Below are 26,590 nucleotides of genomic sequence, written 5' to 3'. Positions count from 1 at the left end.
GGAGGGGGGCAACTTATTAAACTCTTAACCTGAAAATAAACAAAATGAATTATATTGAGAAGGAAGTTATTTCTCTGAATAAATTGTTATTTTGAAAATTAACCCTCTGAAGAAATAAATACTATGTAGTAGATTTTTTATAAATATTTCTTTCTTTTTATGTTATGAGGAAACCTAATTAATTTGTTGCCATCTGTATTTGCCATGAGCTAGTACTTTTCCAATCATTCTATATAGGAGAAACCAGGATTTGGCAATAGGAATTTTAGTTAATTTGTTTTGTACATTTAAAAAAATTTTTTACCGTATTTTTAAGTAGGCTCCATACCGCAGTGTGGAGCCCAACATGGGGCTTGAACTCAAAACCCTGAAGTCAAAACCATAACCTGAGATCGAGAGTGGAGAATGTTTAACTAGCTGAGCCACCCAGGGACCCCTGTTTTGCGTACTTCTTAAGCTGCTCAGGAACACCAAAATTCGCTGTATCAGATACTTTATTATTTTTGTATTAGAGAATGGAAGGAGTTGATAATAACTTTTCAGACAAATAATTTTCTAAAAGAACCAGTTTGAAAAAAATACAGTATAAAGAAAAGTAATATACAGGCAGTTTAACTTCTGAACATAGAGGAAGAAATTTTATTAGGTAAAAGCCACAGATTGAAAAAATGTAACAAATTTCCCATGTAACTCAGTAACTCCATTTTATGCTGATATACAGAAAATAATCACATTATAGAATGCATTTATATCACTTATAATTATTGTAGTTCATTACATTTGTAGTTTAGTACAGTCAAAATTCAAGTCATATTCCTTTTCTGAATCTACTTCTAGTCAGTCAAAAATTATTTGTTGAATCTCTACTATATTGATTTGGCATCTTTAATTATCAGTAATCTTTTATCTTGTCTGTTTCCTACTTGTTAGAAGTCTGCAGTTTTATATGGTTCCCAAGAGATTAGCTATAGATTTTTGTTTTTTAGAATCTAACACTTTTCTAAACTTATTTCTCCTAAAACAGTTGAATTCATATGAATTTGAAGTCTTTAGTGGATTTCTCTTCGCTTCAGTCCCCAATACCCACTATCACATTCTAACTAACTTTAATTTTTTGTTAGTCTGATTAGTAGAATGAATATTCAAGTTATCATCCCACTTTATAGCTAGAGATTTTAAATGACTTTACTTCTGCATATACTATTATGTATACTCTAAGTTAGATTTCTTTGTGTAACTCTTTATTAAAACATTTGAATAGGCATAAAAACAAAATAAGCATTTCTGAAAATATATAACATCATGATATTGCATAAGAAACAAAATAATAATAATAATAATAATAATAATAATGAATTGGATAGACAGTTAACCAAAAAGTAAAACTACAAGTATATTCACAATAAGGAAATAATATGGCTGTAAGATTCATATGGTTAAGAAATGTGTTTATGAGCATATATATATAAAACAAAGTATTTGAAGCTAGGTTAAAATCTCATCAAACATTTCATTTCCTAGTGAAGGTTTTTTTAAAACACAGCAATCATTGTTTCACTCAATACTTAGTTGAATTTTATCTTGAAATTTGAAAGCTGAGAAATAATGGTATTATACATTAATACCAAGAATAAATATTTAACAGAAACTCATTCTATGTTATTAGATTATATTGCTAAATTCAGAAGAAAATGTGTCTTAAGATACATTCTTTTTGTTGTCTGTGATTTATGAAAATCCACCACTATTGAAGTAATAACCACTTCTGTTTTTCCTTCAAGTTAAGAGGCTTAAAAGGGAACTTCATTAATATTAATAATCAAGTTTGTGACTGGTATATACACTGAAAAAGAGGAAGGGCAAATGTTACATTACAATGAGTAATAACTAGATTATTTTTCCTTGTTAAAATATTGGTTTCACTTTTTTTTCTCTGTACCCACATCTTTTTATTTATACTCTAAACTATAGATTTTTGGGTATAATTTTTTAAATTGTCTAACTACATTTCATAATATATAAATTGTGATTCAGATTATTTTAAGTTTAGGATTATATGTGTTTACACAGATATGTTACTATCTCTTTATAATATATTTATAGTAGCCTAGCAAGCCCTTTTATTTTAGAAGGGACCATGGAAGATAATTAGTATATAAAATTTCATTTTAGTGTAGCTTTAACCACTGACGTCATATGAATATTCTAGTTACTTTTCTTTAGCAGATTTTCCACAAATACTAGGAGAGTCACCATGAATCAATTTTGTCACAGCAAAGTGATTCCAAAGTGATCTTTACTGAGTTTTCTTGGATCCTTGAAACTGGAACTTTTGGGATTGATGAAGTTTGTCAGGAAGACAGAAAAGATGGTGTCACTTCAGATCTGATATTCCTGGGTCTGGACTTAAAGATTATCTGTTGAAGATTGATTCTTCCCCATGTCCTCTCCAAATTCAGATCTCACTTCTCCAGAGGTTTAGAAGGCCCTATTTCACCACTGCCACACAGAAAAAGACAAAACTCAAGAAAAATAACATTACAAGTTGACTGCTCTACAAGATACAACATAATTCTTAGGTCAGAATTTCATGGCTTTTGGTACCAGGACAGCACAATGTTACTACAACAAAGAATGGGAAGGAAAGCATAGTTCCTGGGACTTAAATTTATTTAATTTCTTCCTTAATGTAACTCATTGTACCCTTCAAATATAAGGTGTTCTTATTACTAATATAATTCTTCAGCTTTAGGGGCACTTTCTTTTTTCGTGCATGATTCAAGCTAGAATGGGTAGGACACATGCAACATGAGAAGACAGGAGGTCAGCCAGGTAGAGGAAAGTAGGGAGGAAGGAAGCAGTTAAGAAGTGTCTTCCTTCAAATCATTTTACAATGTACTTTAACTTTTTTTTTTAAGTTTATTTGTTTAAATAATCTCTACACCCAAGCTGGAGCTCGAACTCATGAGCCTGAGATCAAGCACCACATGCTCTACCAACTGAATCAGCCAGGTGCCCTGCAATGTACTTCAACTTGTTAATGGTAAATCTCTGGTTGAAAGATAGATTCAACAAATTTAAAAGTTATGTTCTTTTTACTTAGTGCCTTCACCCATCAAACTAACATTGTTTTCTTCAAATATTAAATGTTGTACACTCTGCAAATGAAGATAAAGTACACACACACACACACAGGAGTTTTCCTTCCAGTTCCTAATTTCCTAACTCTTCTAAACTGCCCCAGGGATTCTGGGTAGAATTATATTTTTTGCAACGATGCTTTCCCCTAATTTTTTCAAAAAGTGATTGTCGGGGCGCCTGGGTGGCACAGCAGTTAAGCGTCTGCCTTCGGCTCAGGGCGTGATCCCGGCGTTATGGGATCGAGCCCCACATCGGGCTCTTCTGCTATGAGCCTGCTTCTTCCTCTCCCACTCCCCCTGCTTGTGTTCCCTCTCTCGCTGGCTGTCTCTGTCAAGTAAATAAATAAAAATCTTTAAAAAAAAACAAAAAACAAAAAACAAAAAGTGATTGTCTCTTAAAATATTTTGTACCACGTCAGGGAATGCATAAGCATTTGAAAGAAAAGATGACTTTCATAATCTGGACAGAATTATATTTCTGTCATCTAAAAATGAGCTCTGCTGATTCTGACTGGTATAAGCAATTGGTTTAAGTACAATAAAAACAACATAATGACTTTCAAAATAAAGCTTCTTTGGGCACTTCATAGGCTGTCTACCTGACTGTATTCCTTTCTCAAACAGGTAAGTACAGAGGGTTATGCAAATTTTCTCACATGAAATTGTTAATATTCCTAATTCTGAAATGAAATGTTGTTTACATATTTTGTCATCCCCCTGGCCCTAGAGTTTCCTGTGCCTTCTTATTGAAATGGTTATTAGTATATTGATTCATTCAATTCAGAACCAAGTATTGGATTGCAATCTTTACACCATCTTTTTTGTCAGCAAATGAGTAAGATAATGAGAAATTATAATAGCTTCCTGCCCCCTAGTGATCTGTGGTAGATTTTGATAGGAAGGACAAACAATTCTTGTCACTACCAATGGACCTCAATGATTTGGTTCTCCTAAGTAAAAGGAAACAACAGGATTTAAGTTCCTTAATGCTAAAGTCAACTAAGCATATGAATATAAATATGTAAGTGGTATTAAATTAGTTCAAAATTAGCATGCGTTCATAAGCTGCTATTGTCATTTAGTTAATATTCATATTTACCCATACTCACAGGCACAAAAATCCTTGCATTTTAAATCCTCGCATCTTTGCCTTTTGCCAGCAGATAAATGAATAAGTAGCTAAATTTCATCTGGTTTTAGTAGGAGACTCTACCCATGTTACCTATGTCCTTGAGTTTGATAAAAGGCAATGAAAGTGGGCCATCTAAGTGATTATATAGACATCACCTATGGAGTCTTCATTACCTTATTTTTCTCTTTTCACTTAAAAAACATTTCACAGATGGTAGAAAGACCATTAAAGTAGTAGGCTTAATGTAGCAGTAGAAAAACCTATTGTATAGGTTTTAGAAATCAGGCAATAAATGCATAAAGTTCAAATCAGATTAGATCGGGAGGGGGACTGTTTCACTTAAAGCATTAAATGTTCATCTTTTTAAAGTTTGCTGCTAGGTTTGGGTGAGTAAACAGCCGTCGTTTCTTGAAATTATCTTTCATTTCTGAGTAAGCCTGTCTTAAGTTAACACTAAATATTTTTGGTAAATTGAATTATAAATAGGTAGAATGATCAACTTTTGTTTTTAGATAAACTTAGATTACTCTATAAACTTTAATCAAATCAATCATTATATGGCAGTTAGGGTTTTTGTTTTGTTTTTTTAGCCAAAGAAATGAAAATTTTCTTATGCATATCATCTGTTAAGACAAAAAGAGGAAACTGGTTATTCTGGGGTCCTGAATTTTCTTGGAAATATTTTCAAATGATTTGAATTATTGCACTCATCAATCTCATAACCAGTAAAATGGTGATTGGTTGGAGATTAAAACAGAAAGGTCAGGAATAGGGAAAACAAGGGAAAAAAGTCACAGAGGTAGAAATACAGAAGTTGAATTCAAATTAATTTTTAATTGAGCACTTAACAATGGGCCCTCTAAAATGGCTGATAATACCACTAAAGGTTGAAATTTAAATAAAGGAAAATGAAACCCTGTCAATATTTAGTATTTATTTCTAAAACATCATTCTGAATGACCCATTCACATAGAAAGTTTTGTTTCCAACAGATAAATTTTCACATTCTCCAACATGTTCATTAGTACCCACTACCTTACCAGGCACAGCAGATCACAGATGATGAACATGGAGCAGAGTTTCATAGGAGCCTGATCACATGTTCCTAGGCTGAAAAGCCGTTTGTTTGTACCTCTTGGTAGGTGAGGTATGTGGCTTAAGTACAGGCACACAGAAATCAAATAGGTCTAGGTTCAAATTCCAGCTCTAGTGTTTAATTTCTGTGTGGTCTTAGGAAAAACACTCGTCTCTGAACCTCAGTGCCCCATCTGGAAAATTAGAATAATACTTACCTCATACAGCTGTGAGGTTTAATTAACATTGTGTATTGTAAAGCACTTAGCAGAGCCTAAAGAGCCTAACTAAACGGGATGCCGGGATTACTCAGTGAGAGCTCTAGGACGCATGGATCACGGGCTTCCAAATCTGGGCTGCAGCTTCCAGCTCTTAACGCCCAAAAGAACCCTACTTGCTTCAGTTGACTGGCATGCATCCTGTCACCCTGTTCACTACACCTCAAGTATCAAGGAGATGGGGGGCCTTTCCCAAGGATACGTCCCCACAGTGCTTTTTAGCACCCTGGAATCCTAGGCATTGTTAAGGTTAGGGTGCCTGCAGAACACTAGCATTTATCACTAAGAAGCATTTGTTACAAAGGAGGTGGTGCTGGTGAGGAAAGATGAGGAAACTGATCAAGTAGATTAATGGCAAAAAAAAATAAAAATTTAAAAATTTAAAAAAATCTTAAAACCCATTTAAAATTAAGAAATACACCAAATTTCTTTATTTTCAACAATGTGTACACATACACATTCAGGTTTTTTCTCTTGATTGATACTAATTTACCTTTTTGTTAACGATGACAAGTTTTGTTAACTGTTAAACTGGTTCTTTGGGGGGATTTTCCAGAGATATATTAAATATGTAAGTTCCTTAACTAGGGGTGAAGAGGAACAAGTGTTGTTTAAGCAGGGAGAAAGTTGCCAACCACCACCAGTCTCTCTTCCTGCTTTTTTAGAATATAAAAGTTGGCGTATCATCTCAAGTATTCAGGCAGATCCTTCGCATGTTCCCAGCAATTATTTCATTAGGTATTTTATAGCTATAATTATTTTAATGTATCAATATTATTTTAACCTATCAAATTACTTTAATCTCTATTGTTACCTAGACAATTCCAAATGTTTATTTTTTATTCAACTTTTACATTTTGTTCCTATTTTTGTTCTCAACTACAGTACTTAAAAGATTTTTCATGTCAGTCTATTGTTTTTCCTTTTAACTGATGCTCTGACTGCCCTAGCAAAGTCTGTCCTTATTTTAATTCTTTTCGTTTTATAACTAGCACCTGGAATACTTATGTACTTTCTTCCAAGTTTTGTCCATAATCAAACTTTATACATTAAACATTAGCCGCATATCATTTTATGCATGAGTCATTTCTCTGAATATTTTTACTTTAAAAATATGGGATAAATTAAGACAAATTTCTGAGTCCTACTCCACTGCCACTTTGTTGTACTTTATTAATCTGAGATTTTTGGTCCTGTTACTAAAGAATTATAAACCTCTGAGTTGCATTGTAACTGGTGACAAGATTGTTAGGCTCTGACTCCCTTTCTCCAGGATTTCTTGCCGGAGAACAGGCCCTTTAAGCAAGATTCTGTAAGACACAAGATTCCACATATATCTACCTAGATTTTCCTTTCATTACTTTGGATTTGGAGCCTAATTACATACATTATAAAGGCAGGAGGAGAGGGCGGCTTCCACAACGTTGATTCATTGCCTTCACAGCATGGAGGGCAAGAAGCAATAGCAAGGAGTACCAGCTCTGTAATCCCAGCAGAACCAAGTCAGAGGAAACTGGGTTGGAGAGAGGTGTCTGACATTTTTCATTCCCCTTAAGAGGCAAGCAGCCTTTCAGTGTACTCTCTGCCTTCATAAGACAAATTTGTACATTACACTTACAGAAGCCTGTGCTGCCTTGTAGCTAGTTCCAAAACACAAGGTGTCCTGTGTAATATGAAACTGGGAGGAGACAACACGGTGAGGTGGGGCTTTGTGAAACCATAAACATCTCAGTTATGTAAAGTTAGATCATGTTCAATGTTTATATATTTGCTTACTAATTGTTGGCTGTTAGTACATGTCAAAACACTAAATCACGCCCACCCCTTTCCCTAATGGAACAGATAATCCTTTTTACAGCATGGTCGTATTTAGAAAGAACCCTGTTCTTTAATGGTAGGAAGCCACTGCAATAGATTTTCATGAGGGTCATGGAAAAAAGTGATCCCCCTAAAAATTGTATCTACCTAAGATACTGTACAAATAGTTTGGAAATTTGGACTGAGTTTATTGTCTCTCTTTACATAAGCCTCTGATGGTCTCTGGATTTGTTACAGAACTTTTAGCAGGTTCCTATGGTAATGTATACACCATATTTCATTTAAAGTTGCATTTCAGATTGAATTCCTTGATAAACCACTGTGTCCAAGGCTAAGATGAATCACTTTTCCCGTTTTTTCTGCTATGTGGCTTTAAAAAAAAAACTCCTTACTTCTCATTTATCTTTTAGTGTATTTCCCCCATCTCTATTTCCCATTATTTTGTTCTCCTATCACACGCCTCCTGTACTATTCTTACTCAACACCGCAGTGTATCCCTACAAATCTCTGAGCTCACACTGTGCTCTAATACTTCTATTTCAATTAGATTTGTGTTAGTCAATATGTCTCTCAATTCTCTTGGCAATTTATTCTCTTATGCAAATTGTATAGAAAAATATGACTTGCATATCTTAAAAATCTGATGTAAACAAAAAGAGCAATGTTGTGAAGTTACTGTTTATAATACAAAATTATACTTTAAATACAGATGTTATTTAAAATCCTTTTCATTATGAGAAGGGTATTACAATGCAAGTAATTCACATTAAAATGCATTCTATTCAATAGATGTGTTTATTGGTGGGGTCAGTTTTGCCAGTGTTTTAATTTACATGTAATTCACGTAGACCCTGTGTCGGCAACAACTAACAATACTACTTAAACTAAAAAGTGATGAACTATTTCCACTTATATACTCTGTGATTATTTTATAGTCCTCAAATTTTGTAGTCCTTTACAGAAAAAAAAAAAAATAGTAAGAGCATGGTGATAACCTGCAATTTGCCACAACACATTTCCTCCAAATCTTAGTATAAAACACAACACATTTTTTCCCACACTCTACTTTTATAGAACAACCAGATTTGTAATTAATTTCTTTATTTTATTTGATTTATCAATATACATGGCAGCTTTCTCAAATCTCAAAATTCCAAAAGTATGTAATTTTAAAGGTGAAAAATCATTTTCCTTTAGATGTCATATTCCTAGAGAGCTATTAAAGTCTATTTATAAACAAAAATAATTGATAAACTAACACACTTTAGAAATCAGAATATCTTAAATTATTTTAAGTGAATACAAGATATGTCTTTTTAATTAACTATCATAGTTAAATTTAATATCACAAAACAAAATGACTTGTCCCCACTAATTTCTCAAGTGGGGTAAAGTCATTGGGTTTTACACTTAATATAAGTTTTAAATGTGATTATTAAATGATAATATTTTATCAATTATAGGAAATATTCATTTATAGGAATTTCCTTAGGTCCATCAATGTTTTTAGGCCAAGTCTGAGCCCATGTCAACCTTCAAGTTTAGAGTCAATACACCTAACCTGCCTAATAAGCATGTCAATTTAAGAATATGAATTTCAATGATAAGAAGGGGGAAATAAACAGTGGCTAAATCACTGTTCAACTTACAAAAAAAAAAAAAAGCTAAAAGTAGATGAGATAGTTTCAAAGAACTAATTACTTAAAAAAAGCTTTTTTAAATAAACACGAATGGCCAATGATGTTGGACTTAAAATTTCACAGGACAACCTTAAAAAAAAAAAAAAAACCCACATAGAAATAGTAAAGTCATCACCTTATGATAAAAAACACTAAAGTTTAATAGTCATTGAAGGGGTAACAACCACTTGTAGTCTACATTGAAAAGTAATTTTAATCATAGCTAAAACAAACTAAAATCAAAGAATTCTATTAAGAAATAACAAAAATGATAAACATTTAATAACACCTAAAATGTAGATACTTAAGATCCTAAACAAAAATATTAAAGGTAAAAGGGCCTTGAAATTTTCCCCCAACAATTCATCTTATAAACTCAATTTCTAAATAGCTCACATCCTTTGCTTTGGTGTTTTGTCTGCTAGCAACTAAACATTAGTACAGTAGAAAATGACTTATGTTCTTTTCAAATGCTTGGCATTATAATGTGATCTCATATCTTTCCTCAAATTAAATTTTGCTCCACATATTCCACATGTATACAGATGAACATCCATGTGCTGTTCCAACTGTTCATTATTTGGGAATATCTGAAAGCAGACCTGGCATATAGTCTCACCAGCAGATAAATGAGAAATCATATGCCGTACATGGTCATGTTTTCTGAAGTTTCCTTGATCACAAATGGAACAGACATACCTGGCCATGCCTTTGTGCATATCATTGTGCAGGCGCAACTGACGTTCTCTTAAAAACTGCTTCCCACATGTCTGACAGACAAACTGTTTTTCCTTAGTATGGACAGTATAGTGTTCTCTTAAGTGACACCGCTGGTAAAACCCTTTTCCGCACAGATTACAAAAATGCTTTCGTCTGTGATCTCTTTCGTTTTCTTCCATGATGGCACTCTTAAACACATCCTGGTCCAGGCAGCTGGACATATGTTCCACCACCAGATTTTCAGTCTCAAAACGCTGGCCACAATTAGGACATCGAAAAGGACAGGCAGAATGTTTAAATAACTGCTTTTTTTGGATACTGTTTATCTGGAAATGATTATCCCTAAAATCATCCAACATTTCCACAAACATATCTCTTATTTCCGACTGCTCGTCAGGGTTCTCCTCCAGGTCCATCTTCTCCTCCGTACTCCCTAACCCGTTCATCGTCAGGTCTTGGGGCTCCCCGCATCTCTGAGCATGCTCCTGAAGCTGCCTCCCCTTCACGAGGATCTGGCCACACTTCCCACACGCGCAGATATTTTCAATGTGTTTGGCTAAGTAATGGGACGACAGGTCCTCCTCAGTTATCGTGAGACCGCACAGCTCGCAGGATGCGTTTTCGGCATCCTCCTGCACCGGGCTGCTGTCGTTAGGGGGCCTCAGATTTTCTAGAGCACCTCTTTCATCCGCATTCATCGACATCCGGGGTTTTAGAGTCTTCCTGCCACTCTTCTTGATACCGAGGTCCTCTTCAACATAGTATCTGTAAAATGGCTCTTCGGGTTCATCTTCTAATTCGTCGTTGTCAGTGGACTCATTACAGTCTTTATCGGTAACTTTAATGATGTTGAAGTCTTTCAGTTCGTCTGTAGGAATATCTTCCGGTTCCATCTTGATAATGATTCGCTTCCTCTCAGCAGCTCTGCTTTTTTCTTCGCCGGCCAGTTCTGACTCCACTGTGCTACTCTTCCTGCTGCCGGTGGTCGACGTCGAATCGTCTGCAGCCTGGCTGGAGTCTCCTCGGTATTTGTCTGTCTGTGTAGAAAATGCTTTGGAAGATTCCTTTTCGCCAAATTCGGCTTTGATATTACCATCTTTTCCATCTCTAATATCTACTATTCTGTGATAGGATCTCGTGTTTTGGTATGAATGCCTGTTGGTACAGGTTAGCACGTGCTCATCTAACAACTTTTCACAGCTGAAGCCAAATCCACAACTATCACAGGTGAAGCTCCGTCCAAAGCGCCGTGACACGCGTTCTTTTGGAGTAGACAGTTTGGACACAGAGCTTTTCTTACATACATCAAATAGTGGTTCGGGAAAATTGCCTAATTGTAAAGACTCTTCATCGGGCTCTCGATTGTGTGGCGTATTTACTGTTGAACTTGGCTCTGCACACCACCTATTGGCTTCGCTGCCATTTCTAGCCACTGTGTCTTCATACATTCTTACCCCAAATATCATTTTGCTGTTCTGTTTGCTAGAAGCAGAAGATGAACATTTTGAACTAGAACAGTCTGCATCCTGTATGTCTTCTAAGCAGTCGGGAACGTTGTACAGCTGCAGGTAGTTCATGGCCACTTTAAACTGCTCAAAACTGGAGGGAGCAGTCATAATTTTTCCTAAGTACATAAACTGCAAAATGAGGTCAAAACACTCGGCACTAATTTTCATGTTGCTGAGATTCAGTTGTGCAGTACTGTGCTGATGGTTCATGAAAAACATTCTAAAATAGGAGCTACAGGCAGCCAGCACGGCTTTGTGCGCTTGAAAGTAAATGTCATCAATGGCAATGCAACAGTCACAGAGAAAACCCCACTCCCTTTGGTTGTTTAGCTGCTGAAGGACGTAGCTGCTGTGGCTGGGCTTTGCCATCTTCTATTAATTAGAGACCTATGTGAAACAAAGACATTAAAGTCAGACAAGGGAGCTTTAGAAAAGCACTTGAAAAAAAGAATCGCTTTGATCACATATTGGGACTTGCGTGATTTTGCTATTACAATAAAGGTATAAAAGAGCTCTCCATTCTAATGTAGCAAAACTCAAATAATATATACCTGAATCATTTTTCAGATGTGAAGATGAAGATAACCCAGCCACTTATTCAAGCTTCTCATTTGGACTTTAAGAAACAGAAGCTAAGGTATCCAAAGCAAAAACCATCATTTTGGTTTCATCACAACTCTATGGGGGAAAGTATATCCTAAATGTGAAAGGAAAAAGTTTAAAAGTACCTGAAGGATACAAACGGTGAAAGAAAATAAAATAGCAACTTAAACTGAAAGTACATAACTAAATTGCAGAGCATTAAAAACTTCTCACAGAATTGATATTAAGGAACTACTGCGCATTTTTAAGTGTGATGAGCGTATTTTGGTTGTGTTAAAAGAGTTCCCATCTTTTAGATATACATACTGACATATTTATAGATGAAATGATATAATCTAAAACATACTAGAAAATAATCCAGTGAGGTGGGTGTGGGGACTATAGATGATACGAGATTGGCCATGTGTTGATAACTATTGAGGCTGGGAGACAGGTATAATTCTGTTTTTGTATGTCTGAAAATTTCCATAGAAAAAATTCTATTTAAAATGCTTATTGGAGTATATGGAAATGGCAACAAGCAAATAGGTTTGCTCAGTGCTTTTCCCTTGATTATTGGAGAAGCAATCATTCTGCAGAGTCAGAGTATGTCTTACATTGCTGGGCATGCGCTTTAGGGTACAACAAAACAGTGGATCCATTACGGAAAGAGGTGTCTATCCTCAAATGGTAAATTTTTCTTCCATTTGAATTGTTAAAAAAAAAGTATACAAAGTAACATGTGCAAAAAATTCAAATATATAAGTAAACAGAATAAAAACACACCTTAGGTCGCATACCTCTTCCCAGAGGTAACCTCTCCAAACACTCTGGATTGTTTATCTTCAGATCTGTTTATATATATCCATACAGAGTCAACAGATATTGAGTACCTACTATGTGCCCAGACACATAGTTTTTGCTCTTGTAGGGTTTTTTTTTTTTTAACCACCTAAATGGTATCTTTCCCCCCCCCCAAGGTTTTATTCATTTATTTGAGAGAGAGAGGGCACAAGCAGGGGGAGCTACAGGCAGAGGAAAAGGGAGAAGGCAGCTCCCCGAAGAGCAGGGAGCCCAACCCCGGGCTCAATTCCAGGACCCTGGGATCATGACCTGAGCCAAAGGCAGATGCTTAACCCACAGAGCCACCCAGGCGCCACCTAAAATGGTTCATTCTATATATACCTTTCTGTAACTAGTTTTCTTCACTGAACATATGGTAGACACTATAAATATTATTAATGTAGTGAGTTGACTTTGGGTGAAGAGGGAGAGGAAAACATTAAAAGCATTAGAAGCCCTATCCACTATATTATAAAACTAAAATAAGATCCAGTTTTAGCCTCAATTTTTAATTTGTATACATAAAACTTCAGAATCTTATCTTCTACTTAAAAACAAGTTCCTACACAATCTGAGCATAAAAAGAACATTTAACAAGCTGTTCAGAGAAATAAAATGTTCACTCTCAGTCCCCAAACCCTTCAATCCCTGCAGTGGTAATTAAGAGGTATCTACAGCTTATTTCCACTTGCTTTTTATCTGTTCGTCACAGATCATGTGGATCACATACCCCTTTCCCCCACTACCTGAAGACCCACCCTACCTCCTTCTTCCTGTTCTTCCTGTTCTTCCTAATGACAGAGAGTTGCATAGCCATGTGCCTCTAGTGAAAGGAAGGTGGCCTTTAATGAGACCTACTCCCTTCTTAAACTTGCAACCATTGTACCACTTTTGTAAGCCAGGTCAAACATGTCAAATATGTAAAATCTTTCAACCTTTTCAACCATCTGTAAATCGGATGTCTGTACCCAATGAGGAAGCATTCTCAGTATGTACCTAAATACAAAAAGCAATATATGCACAAAGATAGTCATCAATATGCTATTTATAATTTGAAATGCCTGGTAATAGGGAGTTGTAAGTGAACAAAGGCAAATCCACCTTTACCAAGGTAAATCCACTACTTAAAATTCACTGTCATATGGCCTTTAAAAATTATATAAAACGAATCCAAAGAACAACAAAACCTTACTCAAAGGGTGAAAAAGAAAATGAAAACACACACAGACACACACATAAATGCTGACCCCCCCAAGCCCATTTTATATATGATGAGATTTCTAGGTCTATAGTCATTTTGTGGGATTCAGAGAGAACTTTAATGGGTAATAAAGAGAAGAGGCAAAAGGATAGATGTTATCTCAAAAAAATTTTTAGTAATAAGAGTTGTTAAAAAATGAAACAAATTCTTTTGGAGGACAGTGGATGCCCTGCACGGAAGAGGGATGAAATGCCACTGAAGATAATATGATACAAGGAAAAGAATGCAGGCTTTGGATCTGAAAGACCTAAGTTCCAATCTGCCTTTGCCACCTTATTTACCTTCACTGACCCCAAGTTTCCTGACCTGTCAAAGTGGTGATAATAACATGTCAAAAAACATATCAGGGGCGCCTGGGTGGCTCAGCCAGTTAAGCGCCTGCCTTCAGCTCAGGTCATGATCCCAGGGTTCTGGGATCGAGTCCCGCATGGGGCTCCCTGCTCAGTGGGGAGCTTGCTTCTCTCTCTGCCCCTCCCTCCTGCTCTGCTCTATCTCTCGCTCTCAAATAAACAAAATCTTAAAAAACAAACAAACAAAAACATATCAAACACGAGGATTCATAGAAGCAATGTGTAAAACGTATACTTGACATGTGATAATTAATGGAAGTAAGACTGTCAGTTGCTTATTCAAGCATCAGGAGCTAAGTTTGACTAGATAACCTTAAAATTTCCTTCCAAACAGGAGTCCAGTAGAAGAAAGCCAGCAGTTAATCTGTAAAGAATTTCGGGTTTTAAATCTCCTGTGCTTCAAATAATGACAGAAAGAGCTTAAAAGTTCCAAGAACTCTTATAATTTAAATGGAAAGCAGTTTTACCGCCCACCACCAAACCTGGTGCAACAACGTACAACACCGACGTGACCGGCACCGTCACAGCCACAATTCAATTAAGTTCGTAAAAGACATTCCGTGTGAACATAAACAAAACACAAAAACAAGAGCACCAGCGGCATTTTACTGCACATTTGTTAATGCAACAAAATATGCACTGGGTGCTCTGGGGAGCCAGAAACTATATGACGTCCTGAGAATCGGCAACCGCATGGGTGTTCTGCAATCTCGAGGACACACCATGGAGAATCTTGGCTTTTTATACATCAGTGACTTCCCTCAACATGTATTCAGTAAAGTACCTCCTCTATGGAAGAAGGCATCATGCTCTGGGGGAGAGACTGAAGGGCTCCGGGTCAGAAAGGCATGGGTATGAACCCCACTGTCTTCGGATCTCTCTCTATATCCCTACCTTCCCCTCAGAGCTTGAGGCTGCACAAAATTCATGCTAACACGACAGCTTCCAGGCTGACCTAGAACTACAGTCTCATCAGCGTCATGATGCAAACATCCATGTTCCAGTAAAACGGACTTTAAAAGGTAGAGTAACTTTTAGTAACAGTCCCACACATAGTAGTACCAACAACTTTGTTCTTGTTATACCTCACTCAGAAAAGCTTGGAGAAGGCCTAATAACACAAAACAAAACAAAACAAACCCCTAAAAAACAAAAAAAAGAAAAGAACTAGGGCATGGAATCAGGGGTGAGGGATCTAAATTCCTATGAGACTTTGAGCTTATCTTTTGAGAATAATTTTGCATTAAAATTTTTAAAAATTTATTCACTAATTAAAAACAATTTCACTCAAATTCCAAGAAGTTTTCTTTCAATTTTTTGATATTAATAATTCTACCAAAAAACCTTAACTTTTATCTTATAGTAAAGCTTGCAAACATTTTAAATAAAAGGATTGCTTATATTTTAGCTGTTCTTGTTCTTATTTTAATTCCAGTAAAGTGAACATACAGTGTTATACTAGTTTCAGGTGTGCAATTTAGTGATTCAACACCTGCATACAACACCCAGTGCTCATCACAAGTGCCCTCCTTAATCCCCATCCCCCATTTAATCCATCCCCCCACCCACTTCCCCCCTGGTAGCCATCAGTTTGTTCTCTAGAGTTAAGAGTCTGTTTCTTGGTTTGCCACTGTTTCTCTTTTTTCCCCTTTGTTCATATGTTCTATATCTTAAATTCCACATATGAATAAAATCATCTGGTATCTGTCTTTCTCTGACTTATTTCGCTTAGCATTATACTCTCTAGCTCCATCCATGTCGTTGCAAATGGCAAGACTTCATTCTTCTTTATGGCTGAATAATATTTCATTGTGTATATACATCACAACCTCTTTATCCATTTATCAATCGATGGACACTTGGGCTGCTTCCGTATCTTGGCTATCATAAGTAATGCTGCTATAATCATAGGGGTGCATATTTTCCTTTGAATTAGTATTTTGTTTTCTTTGAGTAAACATCCAGAAGTGCAACTGCTAGACCATAGGGTAGTTCTATTTTTAACTTTTTGAGGAACCTCCATACTGTTTCCCACAGTGGCTGCATCAGTTTGCATTCCCACCACAGTGCAAAAGGGTTTAGCTGTTCTTGTCTTGAAACTGAAATCTGTGATTGCTTTTGTGTTACTAGCTGTATCGCCGGTGAAACAAGTTTTATCACCGCTAGAAATCAAGGACTGCAGGAGAGTAGGACTTCAAATGCGATCCAAAGCCAAGGGTTCTAAGGCCAGAAGGATAACTGTATGCATGCGATGCTCCCAGAAGAGAAAGGAGTTAGGTGATGCAAAACATTTTACACTGAATTTTTAAATTTTTAGTTTGAAAGTTTCATCTCATTCAAAAACAGCTGCCAAGCACCTTCAGCATATTAACTTAGATACCCACAGATTTTTAGAGTTTAGAGAGATCTAATCTGGTCCAACATTCTTATTTCATAGAAGGGCAAAGATCCAAGACTGTTAAACAGTGTATCAAGGGGATAGTTAACTGTGGTAAAGTAGGTACTAGGATTACAGGACAGACTTCTGACCACCCAGGTGGGTACTATGGGACTATAGTCCCACCACTTGGGACTATGTAATGTGCCCTTCTGCAAAGAACACTCATTAAGGACTGTGCAGGAATCCTTAATACAGGGTTTACTGGCCGGGTGGCTCTTGCACAAGCGACTACCCACATCTGAACTCTATCTATAATGTTGTTTTATCTGTATAGGTGCATCCAGTCTTATTCAGTAGATGTGTTCCCTAAATTACACCGTGTAAGCTATTTCAGTACTTTCTCACTGACATAGTAGGATATCAGAAATACTTTTCCTTCATCACTATAAATCTCTTAAATTGGAAAAAAAACAGCTTTGCTGAAAGTTTCTTTTGCCTCTACCTTAATCAAATGATAATTGAAGGGCCTATAAATGAGCATATAAACTGAATGAAGAAGTAACTTAAATTAATTTTGGAGTGACTCCTTCTGTAAAGCAAATAATGTCTTCTTCATGTGTGCCATAGACCAAGGAGGCTCCCCTGGGGACAACTGGCATAGCCTCCATAAGAATCTGCAGCAGAGCCTAGCATTAGACTCTCAATTCACTGCCCCAATCTCTGAACTGCTAACAATTACCTCTGGATTTCAAAGGTCATTCAAGTATATACATTCTGTTTCTCATATCTATTTCTGTGTCTTCTATGATTGGATATGTGTATATGGATTTAATTTGAGGGTTATAGACTATCCTTTTAAAAAGCCTGAAGTGAAATGACAGGATTCTCTTACGTTAATAAATCAGAGTATCAATGTATTGAACACCTACAACATCCCTAACATTGGCATAAAACATTGAAGTAAAGGGTGGAGAAGGATGGCAAACATAGAGCTAACTACATATGAGGAGTTAAACTCTGAACCAAGAAACAATTTGAGAATAATTATTAAATTATACTGAATAAAGTTCAGCAAGAGTTAGAGGGGGGAAAAAAGCATAATTGTACTAGAACAGTAGGCTTTAGGAAGGATGTAGAATTTAAGTGAAACCTTAATGAATGAGTAGGATAGAGAAAATAGAAGGCAAGGGGAAAGGCATTCAGGTATCTGTGTAAGTGCGTAGGTTAAGAGCTGGGAGAGGGGTACACAGCAGCATAAATAAAAGCATGCAAATGGAATGGGAGGGAAAGCAGATATGCTTTACTGGACTGGTACATGAGGTTATAAAGGTAGAGTAAATGACAACCGTAATACAACAATGATGGGAATAGCCAACATTTGTTAAGCCTTACTATCTATCAGCGGTCAGGCTCTAGTCTAAGCAGGTGTGTGTGTGTGGGGGGGTGCATATACATACGTGTGTGTGTGTGTGTGTATAACGTGTATTCGTACGCAATGTTATACAACTTCTGTAAGGCCACAGAGGACTCGGTGGGATTAGAACACAAGCAGCATGACTCTTGAGCCTGAGATCATGACCTCAGTGATTTTTGTCACCTATAAAAATAAGGTCACCCTGGCGAAATTCTTTCCTAGAACATCATTTTCCAAAGTATACGGTTCAATGTCTAAACTTAAGTTCCTTAGGTTTTCTCCTTGAAATTTCCCGGAAGAACCCGTTCTGTAGATGCTTCTAAAGTCTTACTTCAAGGCACTTAAATGACAGACACAATCAAGGTTAAAATTTTTTTCACTTTTTAGAACAGGCATTCTGGCTGGTTATTAGACTGTAAATTCAGCACTTAGCACAGGAAGTTCTGAAATTATAATTGGGTTATGTTCCAAAACTTTATTTTTAAGTTAGTTATTTGGAACTTGAAAAACATATTCCCATAGAAACAATGCTATAAATGGTGAGTCAGTCCTATGCTCACACCTTAAAATCTTTTAAAACCCTAATGTCGCTTTACATCAGTCCTAACAGTGCTATAGCATGACTTTTATCATTTGCACTAACAGGGGTGCCATAGAGCAATGCCTACCTCACTGACCTCCAAAGGATATGGATGAGACTGAATGGCCTTTGTGCCCCCCGGTGCTGAGCACACACTGCCCACAGAGCTGGCACTCGACGCATGCTTGTTCAAATGAAGCACTAAGAAGAGCCCAGGAAGCAGGCACCAATAGGCTTGGATACCAACTCTATCACTTATTTAGCTACGAGGAAACATCTTCACTTCTCTAAACCTGTTTTTCTCATCCATAATATAAGGATAATATACTCCTCACAAGGTTCTCATGTAAATTAAAGCAACAATTTCTTCTTGCCTTTTTAGTCAAGCATAATACAATTTTCCTTAAGTATTAATGTCATCATTGTGAACATAGTTCATAGATTTTTTCAAAGTGATCAAGTTCAACCCGATGCTTTATAGATGAGAAAACAAACTGAGTCCTAAGAGGTTCAGGGACATGCTCAAGGTCACTTCCAGTTTTAGTGGCTGACAGCAAAGGCCCTTGGCTCCTCAATCCCGGTCCCCAAGTACAGAACCAACTGGCTGTCTGCTTTCTCCTCTGCATTGTGTTTTGCTGAAATACAGGAGCTATTCAAAGAGGCTAGGGTGGTTTGCACCTACACAAAACGGCCTGAGACTGCTGTGCTTTGGGAGACTGTGGTTTGTTGGCTGGTTAATGTTTTTCTGCCTCCTTGCTTGTCAAGCCAACAGCTATCACTTCTAAAAGGGGTGCTGATCTCCCGCTGCCCACCATTTCAATCTGTTACGGGTTATGAAATTAGACAAAAACTCACTGAAGTTGAATTTACATAATTTAATTTTCTGAGAGGACCTCGGTAAGTAGTCTGTAAGATAAGATTTCAATTCCTGCACTTTTTTTCATCTATTTTACTTGCTAATAGGCAACGATTGGCTTTCGTCTTGCTTCTGGCCAGGGGACTGGAGAGCTGAGGTTGCCAGCCAAATAACTTCTGAATAAGTGAGGTGTTACTACAGGTAAGCTGCTAGGTCTAGGAAATAAATTTATCCACACAGTGGCTTCTGGAATATTTCTCTCTCCCTCCAGAGGGAGAAGAGAGGAGCACCTGGGGGGCTCAACTATTTAAGCACTGGACTCTTGGTTCCACTCAGGTCATGATCTCAGGGTCCCAGGATTGGGCCCTGCATCAGGCTCTGTGCTCAGGATTCCACTTCAGGATTCTCTCCCTCTGCCCCTTCCCCCACTCATGCTGATACATGCACACTCTCTCAAATAAGTAAACGAATCTTAAAGGAAAAAAGAAGTAGAGAAGTATTTAATGCAGGCAGTCTCTGCATTTTGAGCGTTCTTCTTAAAGAGGTAACATGGCATATTCTGACCACTAGAGGGCACCGTGTGAACAGTAGGCTTCTCTCACAAAAAGCAGCTTTACCAGGAAGTCACTTTTTTGCACGTGGCATTGGTATTCTTCGTATTCTTAGGGTTCATTTTGTGGAACTTATATCTATTCCAAAGTGCCTCTGTGACTTTGGGACCCACCTAAATCTGCTCCTCCCCCTGTATTCTCCGCCTCGGCTGGCACTGCCGTGCACCAATCACCCAGGCTGCTTGGGAGTCACCTGGGACTTCTCCCTTCCTTAATAGTTAACTATTAAGTCTCACCAATTTTCTAGTATTTCTCAGATCTGCCCCACTATTCCATGCCTACCTTCCCTGCCCTCCTGAGGCCTCTAACGTCACTCCTGAGTTATACAACAGGCTCCTGAGCTGGTTCCTCAAATCCATCCTTCACCCTCAAACAACTAATAACAAAAAATCAGACCATACCATTCGCCTGCTTAAACCCTTCAATGGTTCCCTTCACATATTCTCAGGCTCAAGTAAAAACTCCTTAGCAAAGCCAACAGTGCCCACCCATCGAGTTTTATGTTTGGCTACTTCTTGCTTCAAACTTCCATGTTCAAGCAGCATAAAACTGCTTGCCCTCTCCACTCTGCCCCCCTAAGCTCACCTTACTTACTTTATTTCTTAGCTCCATTTTTATTCATGCCAATTGGTTCCTCTGCCTGAACCTCCCACATATCTAAGCAGCAGCTTATCACCTCCTCCAGAAAACCTTCTGTAATACCTCCCTCTCCCACTATTTTAGGTTTTCATACTACTCTGTATCATCTCCGTATTTTGCACTTATTATGCTATATTTTAATCATCATAACAGTAACATAAAGTAGGTGTTAAAGCACAGACGAACCAGAATGCCTGGGTTCAAATTCTGGCTTTGCCACTTATTAGGTGTGTCACCTTGAACAGGCTGCATAAGCAATTTGTGCCTCAATTCTCATCTGAGAATGGGGATGATAATCCTTCCTAGTGTTATCACAAGGCAGTGGCTGTGAAGGAGTAAATGCTAAGTAAGGTTTGGCTACCACAGTTATCTATGTGTCTGTCCATAGGTCTCCCCACTAGATTATGAGCAACCTGAGGCAAGGCAGTTAGCTTGTTTCTGTGCAATATAGTAAGTATTCAGTAAATGCTCTTGAAGGAGCAGCTGGTGGGACAGCTCTCGGACAATGGGAAGTTCTACCCAGGCTCCTTCCCTCAGCAGATACACACATCTTTTTAATTTGTATTACCTCTAATTTTTCCAATTATAACCACCTTTTCCTTGTTTAATTCCAACCAAATCCCTGAAAATTTCACTTATCTAATTAAAAGTCAACAAAATGAAACCAATAAAAAGAGTATCATAAAAAAGTGTGTTCATTCTAAGAAGCTTAACTCCATTTTTAAGCCTTAAATCTATTTAAGATTTATGATTTCCTTTCATCCCCAGGACCTACCACAGCAAAAGCCTTCGTGCTTTCACATGTGCTATGCTATTCCCTTTGCTTAGAACCTTTTCCATGTCCAACTCACTCTCTGGAAAGTGTTTTGTTTTGTTTTTCCTGATCCCAGGATAATGCAGATGCCCCTCTTCTGTGCTTCCAAAACAGCCCCTACCTACAACTATACGGTGACAAAAAAATGTATCATCCAAACTGAATGTTGTGTCTATCACCACACTCTTGGCAGGGATTATAATTATGTGGCTCCCTTGTAAGCTCCTCCAGATCAAGGCATTGTCTTAGTTATCACTGTATCCACTGAGCCTTTAACAGCTGCCTGGCATTTAGTTGATATTTGATCAATTCTGAATGAATAAATGTTGAAATAGGTGTTTTATTTTGCTTATCAATTCCTTCCTTCCTTTTTTTTAAAAGTAATCTCTACACCCACCATGGGGCTCAAAGTCACGACCCTGAGATCAAGAGTCACATGCTCCACCGACTGAGCCTGCTAGGCACTCAATTTTTGTATTATTTCAATCATGGCAACTTTTGCATAGTGGTCAAAAATTTACAAGCAATTTCCCATACATTAAACAACTGATTCTCACAACAACCCTGAGATAGGTATTTTCACTACCCTCATTTTGTGAATGAGGCAACAAGTTTAGTGGTTGATACTGAAGTGCTCATCTTCTAAGTAGAAGATAGGACTCAAACTCTGGAGTCTTGATTTAGAACCCTGAGTTTCAGCTTTTCTAAGCCAGACAACACTCTTCCTGGCAATGACTATTAACTGGAGTGCCGCTGTGGAACATCCTGAGCCTCCCAGTCACCCACTCTCGCTCACACAGCCCCATATTGCAGGCAGAATGCCCTGCCCCTTCCCCATCTCCACTTCCATCTGCTGACTCCCACGGCCCATCAGAGCAAGCCCTCCCCTAATACTAAGAGATGTAAAGTGGGGTTGGAGTTCTGTAGTTATCTTGGAAAAAAGGATTATGTGTATCTCACACAGATAACAAATGAAAAATCTGGTTGGTGATTTAATTCCTTAATTTTCCAATATTATTTGGAAAACGATTTTAAACTCAAAGCAGAGTAGTGTTAAACAAAACAAAACAAAAAAAACCCATGTCCCCAACGCTCAAATAATGTTGTGATTAAACTCCTATGTACTATTTGGGGCTTTGTTTTCAGAACATCATCAACCACTTCACACTCATTCTTCTTGAACATACCAGGCTAAGTAATAATAGATTCTGCACTTTGACTAAGATTGCTTGTAGTTACCATACAAGCCACAATGTAAGTATAGTTAGAAATCTATCTTAAAAATGTGCTGTCTCCTCCCATGCCACACTGAAAACCTGCACAGTCATTAATCCCCTTCTTCATTCTAATTCTCTTCCTTCGTGTTTGACATGCTACCTCTAGCTACTGATCAAGGGAAACCCTTCACACCACATCAGCACAGGGATATCTGGGCAGTGGTCTTCATGACAAGTAGGGCCACTCCTTCCCTCCCAACTATGAAATTATGAAACTCTCTACAAACATTAAGCTTTTGGGTGGTTGTTTTTTTTTTTTTTTTTTAATGAGTTTGACCAATATAAATCAACCCATCAGAGGCTGGACATCATCATTAGCATGAAAAACTGTGAGAACTAGCCCACCGAGGTAAATACTTCATAAGGACAAACTTAAAATAGCAACCCTGTTCTATTTAAACGCTCACGTCTGTTACTTGATCATAGAATTTTAAACCAGTCCAATGCAAAACACTCCTTTTCTCCACCTAGTCAATTCTCACCAACCTGAGTAGGGAATAGAGAACATAAGGCCATGAATCATCACAGGCCATCCTTAGGTAGGGTGAGGCATACACAACAGCACAGTTATGATCAAATGTTGCCTCTTCTTGTTTTAAACAAGGAATTGACTACTACCAGTTATTATCTCTGGGTAGTGGCAATCAGAATGATTTTCATTTTTGTATTTTATGCACTTTAATACAGGTTGAATTTTTACAGAGAGCATGGATCTTATAAGTATTTCCACTTTGAGACAAAAATAGAATATACACGAATCACTTTTAATCTAGTTCACATAAAAGCATATAAGATTAACAATGTCAATTTTTCAGGGTAACATATACTAGCACAAGAAAAAAATATCAGGAGAATACGTCCTATGGAGACCAAAGTGACCTCTCAAGCAGATGTTTTTCAAATACAACTCAATTTTTTTGGAAGACAACAGACTACCGCTTAAAAAATAAAAACCTATGGAAACTCTTCTGCCTTTGTATTCCAAATGGTTGTCTCCCCTTTGAGCCAGAAGGTTAATAGCCAAGGCTTAGCATTTTCTTGGCTGGAGGAGGAGAGGCCTGAAAGAAGGCACTTTTCTCCTACATTAGGAGAGCAAATGGTGCTACAAGGAACACAGAGACACTCTTAAAAAGCTCCATGAACTTATCTTCTCCAGAGCCTGGCAAAAGAGAATAAGGAAACAGTACAAAAATTTAGCACTGTTAATGTGAAATCAAAACACAAGGTCAAGAGCAAGTGGCCAAGACTAAAGACTGGGCTCATGCCCGCTAAGCTCCTGGTTAAATATGGTTTCTTTTTTCTTTTACAATGATACACCAGGGCTCCTCCACTACTCCCCCAAAGTAGGCCATCCCATTGGAATGGGTTGAACAGAAAAGCTTCAGGAAAGGCCACGCAATCTGAGTTATTCTATACTGTAAAAATTTGGTCGTAATGGAGAAATCTCTTAAAATTAATATAAGATGTTAATTAAAGGCTCTACTGCAGACTGTCTTTATTGATCTCTGAAAATAGTTTCACGTGGACTATGTTTCAATTTTCTCTAAGATGAGGAAGCCCCCATCTAGCTCCCAAAGCCATTCAGTTATTATTGAGACTATCAGAGAGCCAGCAAGTGAATCAACAGTAAAGTTTTGAGGTTGTAATGACCAGCCATCATTCAAGCTTCACCTTTTTGTATCCCAATTCTCCCCATCACATCCATTTGCACTCACAAAACTTCACAGAATCAAATTTCTTCGTTTTAAAGGAGAAGGTGGTGATTGCTTTGAAGTTAACATGAGAACTGCATCCTTCACCATTTCTGCTCCAAAGTGCCTTGAACTTCAAACCATGGAACTGATTCTAAGACGCCTCAAAAAGCCTGGAACCACTCCTTGGGTTCGAGAAAATTGTTCCTGTAATAGTTATCCTGCCGTGAGACAGTGAGACATACCGTATGGAAATACACTCAAGCCAATGGAGAATCTGCGCGTACCTACCACGTTTAAGCTCGATTAGAATTATTATTACACACATAAAAATGCCCTACTGTCCCCAGAAAACATGAAGGACTTTCATCGACATCTCCCCGACGCTCCCAATTTGGAAAAGGTCATGTCAACCTTTCAAATCATACAGACGCGTTCGTGGCTTAGTTTACCTAAGACTGGGAGGGCGGCTGAGCTCAGACCCAAGCCTACATATTTTAGTGGTAACGACTCCCGACCAACACCCAACACATTTGCCGAACACTTAACAGAACTTCTAGCAAGCGCCCACCACTGGAATCGAAAGCACTTTCTTCCCAGGAAACACATCTTTTCCACCGAAAATTCCCAAACCCGAGACCCACTACTTTTTACTGAACAAAAAGCTTGTGCACCGGCAAGAGGGGGTGAAAAAGAGCGTGGCAAGAATTTGCACGGCTCTTACGCCTCCTCCCTCGGAGCGCGCCCAAGTCTGCGGCCTCGGGCTCCGGGACACTTCCCCTCCCACCCGCCGAGGAGCCGCAGCTGTAAGTTGAGAGAAGCGGGCTCTATGCACGTCAATCAACCGGGTCCTCCCGCCTCCCGTCTACACCTCCCCTCCCCCCCCCAAAAAAAATAAAGGCAGAGAAAGAAAGGGAAAAGAAGGTAACTAATTTGGGAACTAGTCTCCGCGGGGGCTTCGCCTCCGACCCAGGGAGGCCGCACGTCCCGGACCAGGCGCGCCGGCGAACGGCGGGATCTAGCAGGCGGCCGGGCAGCCACCCGTCGCCGGGTCCTCGCGGCGCGTCCGCAGCGCTCTGGATCCCCGCACGGGTCGGCACCGCTCCGGCCCCGCACTCCAGCAGGCCCGCGGCCCGTGTCCTCCCGCCCGGGCCAAAGTTGCGCAAATAGCCCCACAACTGGCAGATACTCACCGGCCGCAGCAGGAACCGGGGCTGCGGAGGTTTTAGGGAGTTTAAGGCAAATCAGCCACGGGAAAGGCGGGCGGAGGCGAAGGGGCCGCGAGCTGCAGTGGCGGCGGCGCGCGGCGTTCGGGCTGGGCTGCGCGGAGAGGCTCTGGCTCTGCCAGGGACTGTGCTGCAACAAAGGACTTCCGCTGCCGCACAGCCGCGCCTGCCGCACCGCACTGAGCCGGCCCCGCTTACGCGGCGACTCCGGGTCTGCCCACCAGTTCGCTGCGGCGTCCGCCAGCCTTCCCCTCCCTCTCGCCCGCCCACCCACTCTGCCGCTGGCTGCTAGGGGCACCCGCGGTCGCCTGTTTGTTTGCAACAAGTTTCTGCGTCGGGCTCCGGGGAGGCTGGCGCAACCCGCACCGCGGGGGCCGGCGCGGCGGCGGCTTTACCACCGCTCTCGCCCCTCTCCCAAGGGTAGGCTTGGGACCTCCTCCTCCTCCTCCTGTTTGCACAGCTGGATGGGACTGGGCTCCTCCCGACTCCCCAAGGGCAGGATGCTGTTTTCCCACTCCGTCCTGATGTCAGACCCCTGCCCCGGAGGGCTCAGCAGCTGGGCCTTCCCTCTCGGTTCGTCGCCGGCGTTCTGGGGGCGCCGGCACCCTCGCCCTGTCCCGTGCGCCGCCAGTCGGCCCACGGTCGCCCATTCCCCGCGCTCCCCCCACTCCGCCTGCCATGGGCCTGTCCGCCTCTGGCCTTGAGTCACTTCCCCCG

General features: G+C 39.1%; 1 protein-coding gene across 4 annotated transcripts; it reads right to left on the bottom strand.

Moving 5' to 3' along the window:
* Nucleotide 1: 1 nt before the first annotated feature.
* ZBTB1 (zinc finger and BTB domain containing 1) lies at nt 2–25,977 on the bottom strand. 4 transcript variants are annotated; one of them, XM_019793916.2, is made up of 3 exons: nt 25,841–25,977; nt 9,821–11,736; nt 2–29 (listed from the first exon to the last, which is right to left on the bottom strand). In XM_019793916.2, exons 2-3 carry the CDS (start codon nt 11,716–11,718, stop codon nt 17–19), a joined length of 1,911 nt encoding a protein of 636 aa, XP_019649475.1. In that variant the 5' UTR covers nt 11,719–11,736; nt 25,841–25,977; the 3' UTR covers nt 2–16. The 4 variants fall into 4 exon arrangements, with proteins under 4 accessions (XP_019649475.1, XP_019649471.1, XP_034498909.1 ...); XM_019793912.2 differs by lacking the exon at nt 2–29 and adding an exon at nt 611–2,499; XM_034643018.1 differs by lacking the exons at nt 2–29; nt 25,841–25,977 and adding an exon at nt 25,197–25,458 and having other exon boundaries at nt 8,219–11,736.
* Nucleotides 25,978–26,590: the final 613 nt, after the last annotated feature.

This window comes from Ailuropoda melanoleuca, chromosome 14 (assembly GCF_002007445.2).
Source record: "Ailuropoda melanoleuca isolate Jingjing chromosome 14, ASM200744v2, whole genome shotgun sequence".
NCBI lineage: Eukaryota > Metazoa > Chordata > Mammalia > Carnivora > Ursidae > Ailuropoda > Ailuropoda melanoleuca.
The sequence above is the reverse complement of the archived record's forward strand: the minus strand, read 5'-3'. Positions and strand labels throughout refer to the sequence as shown.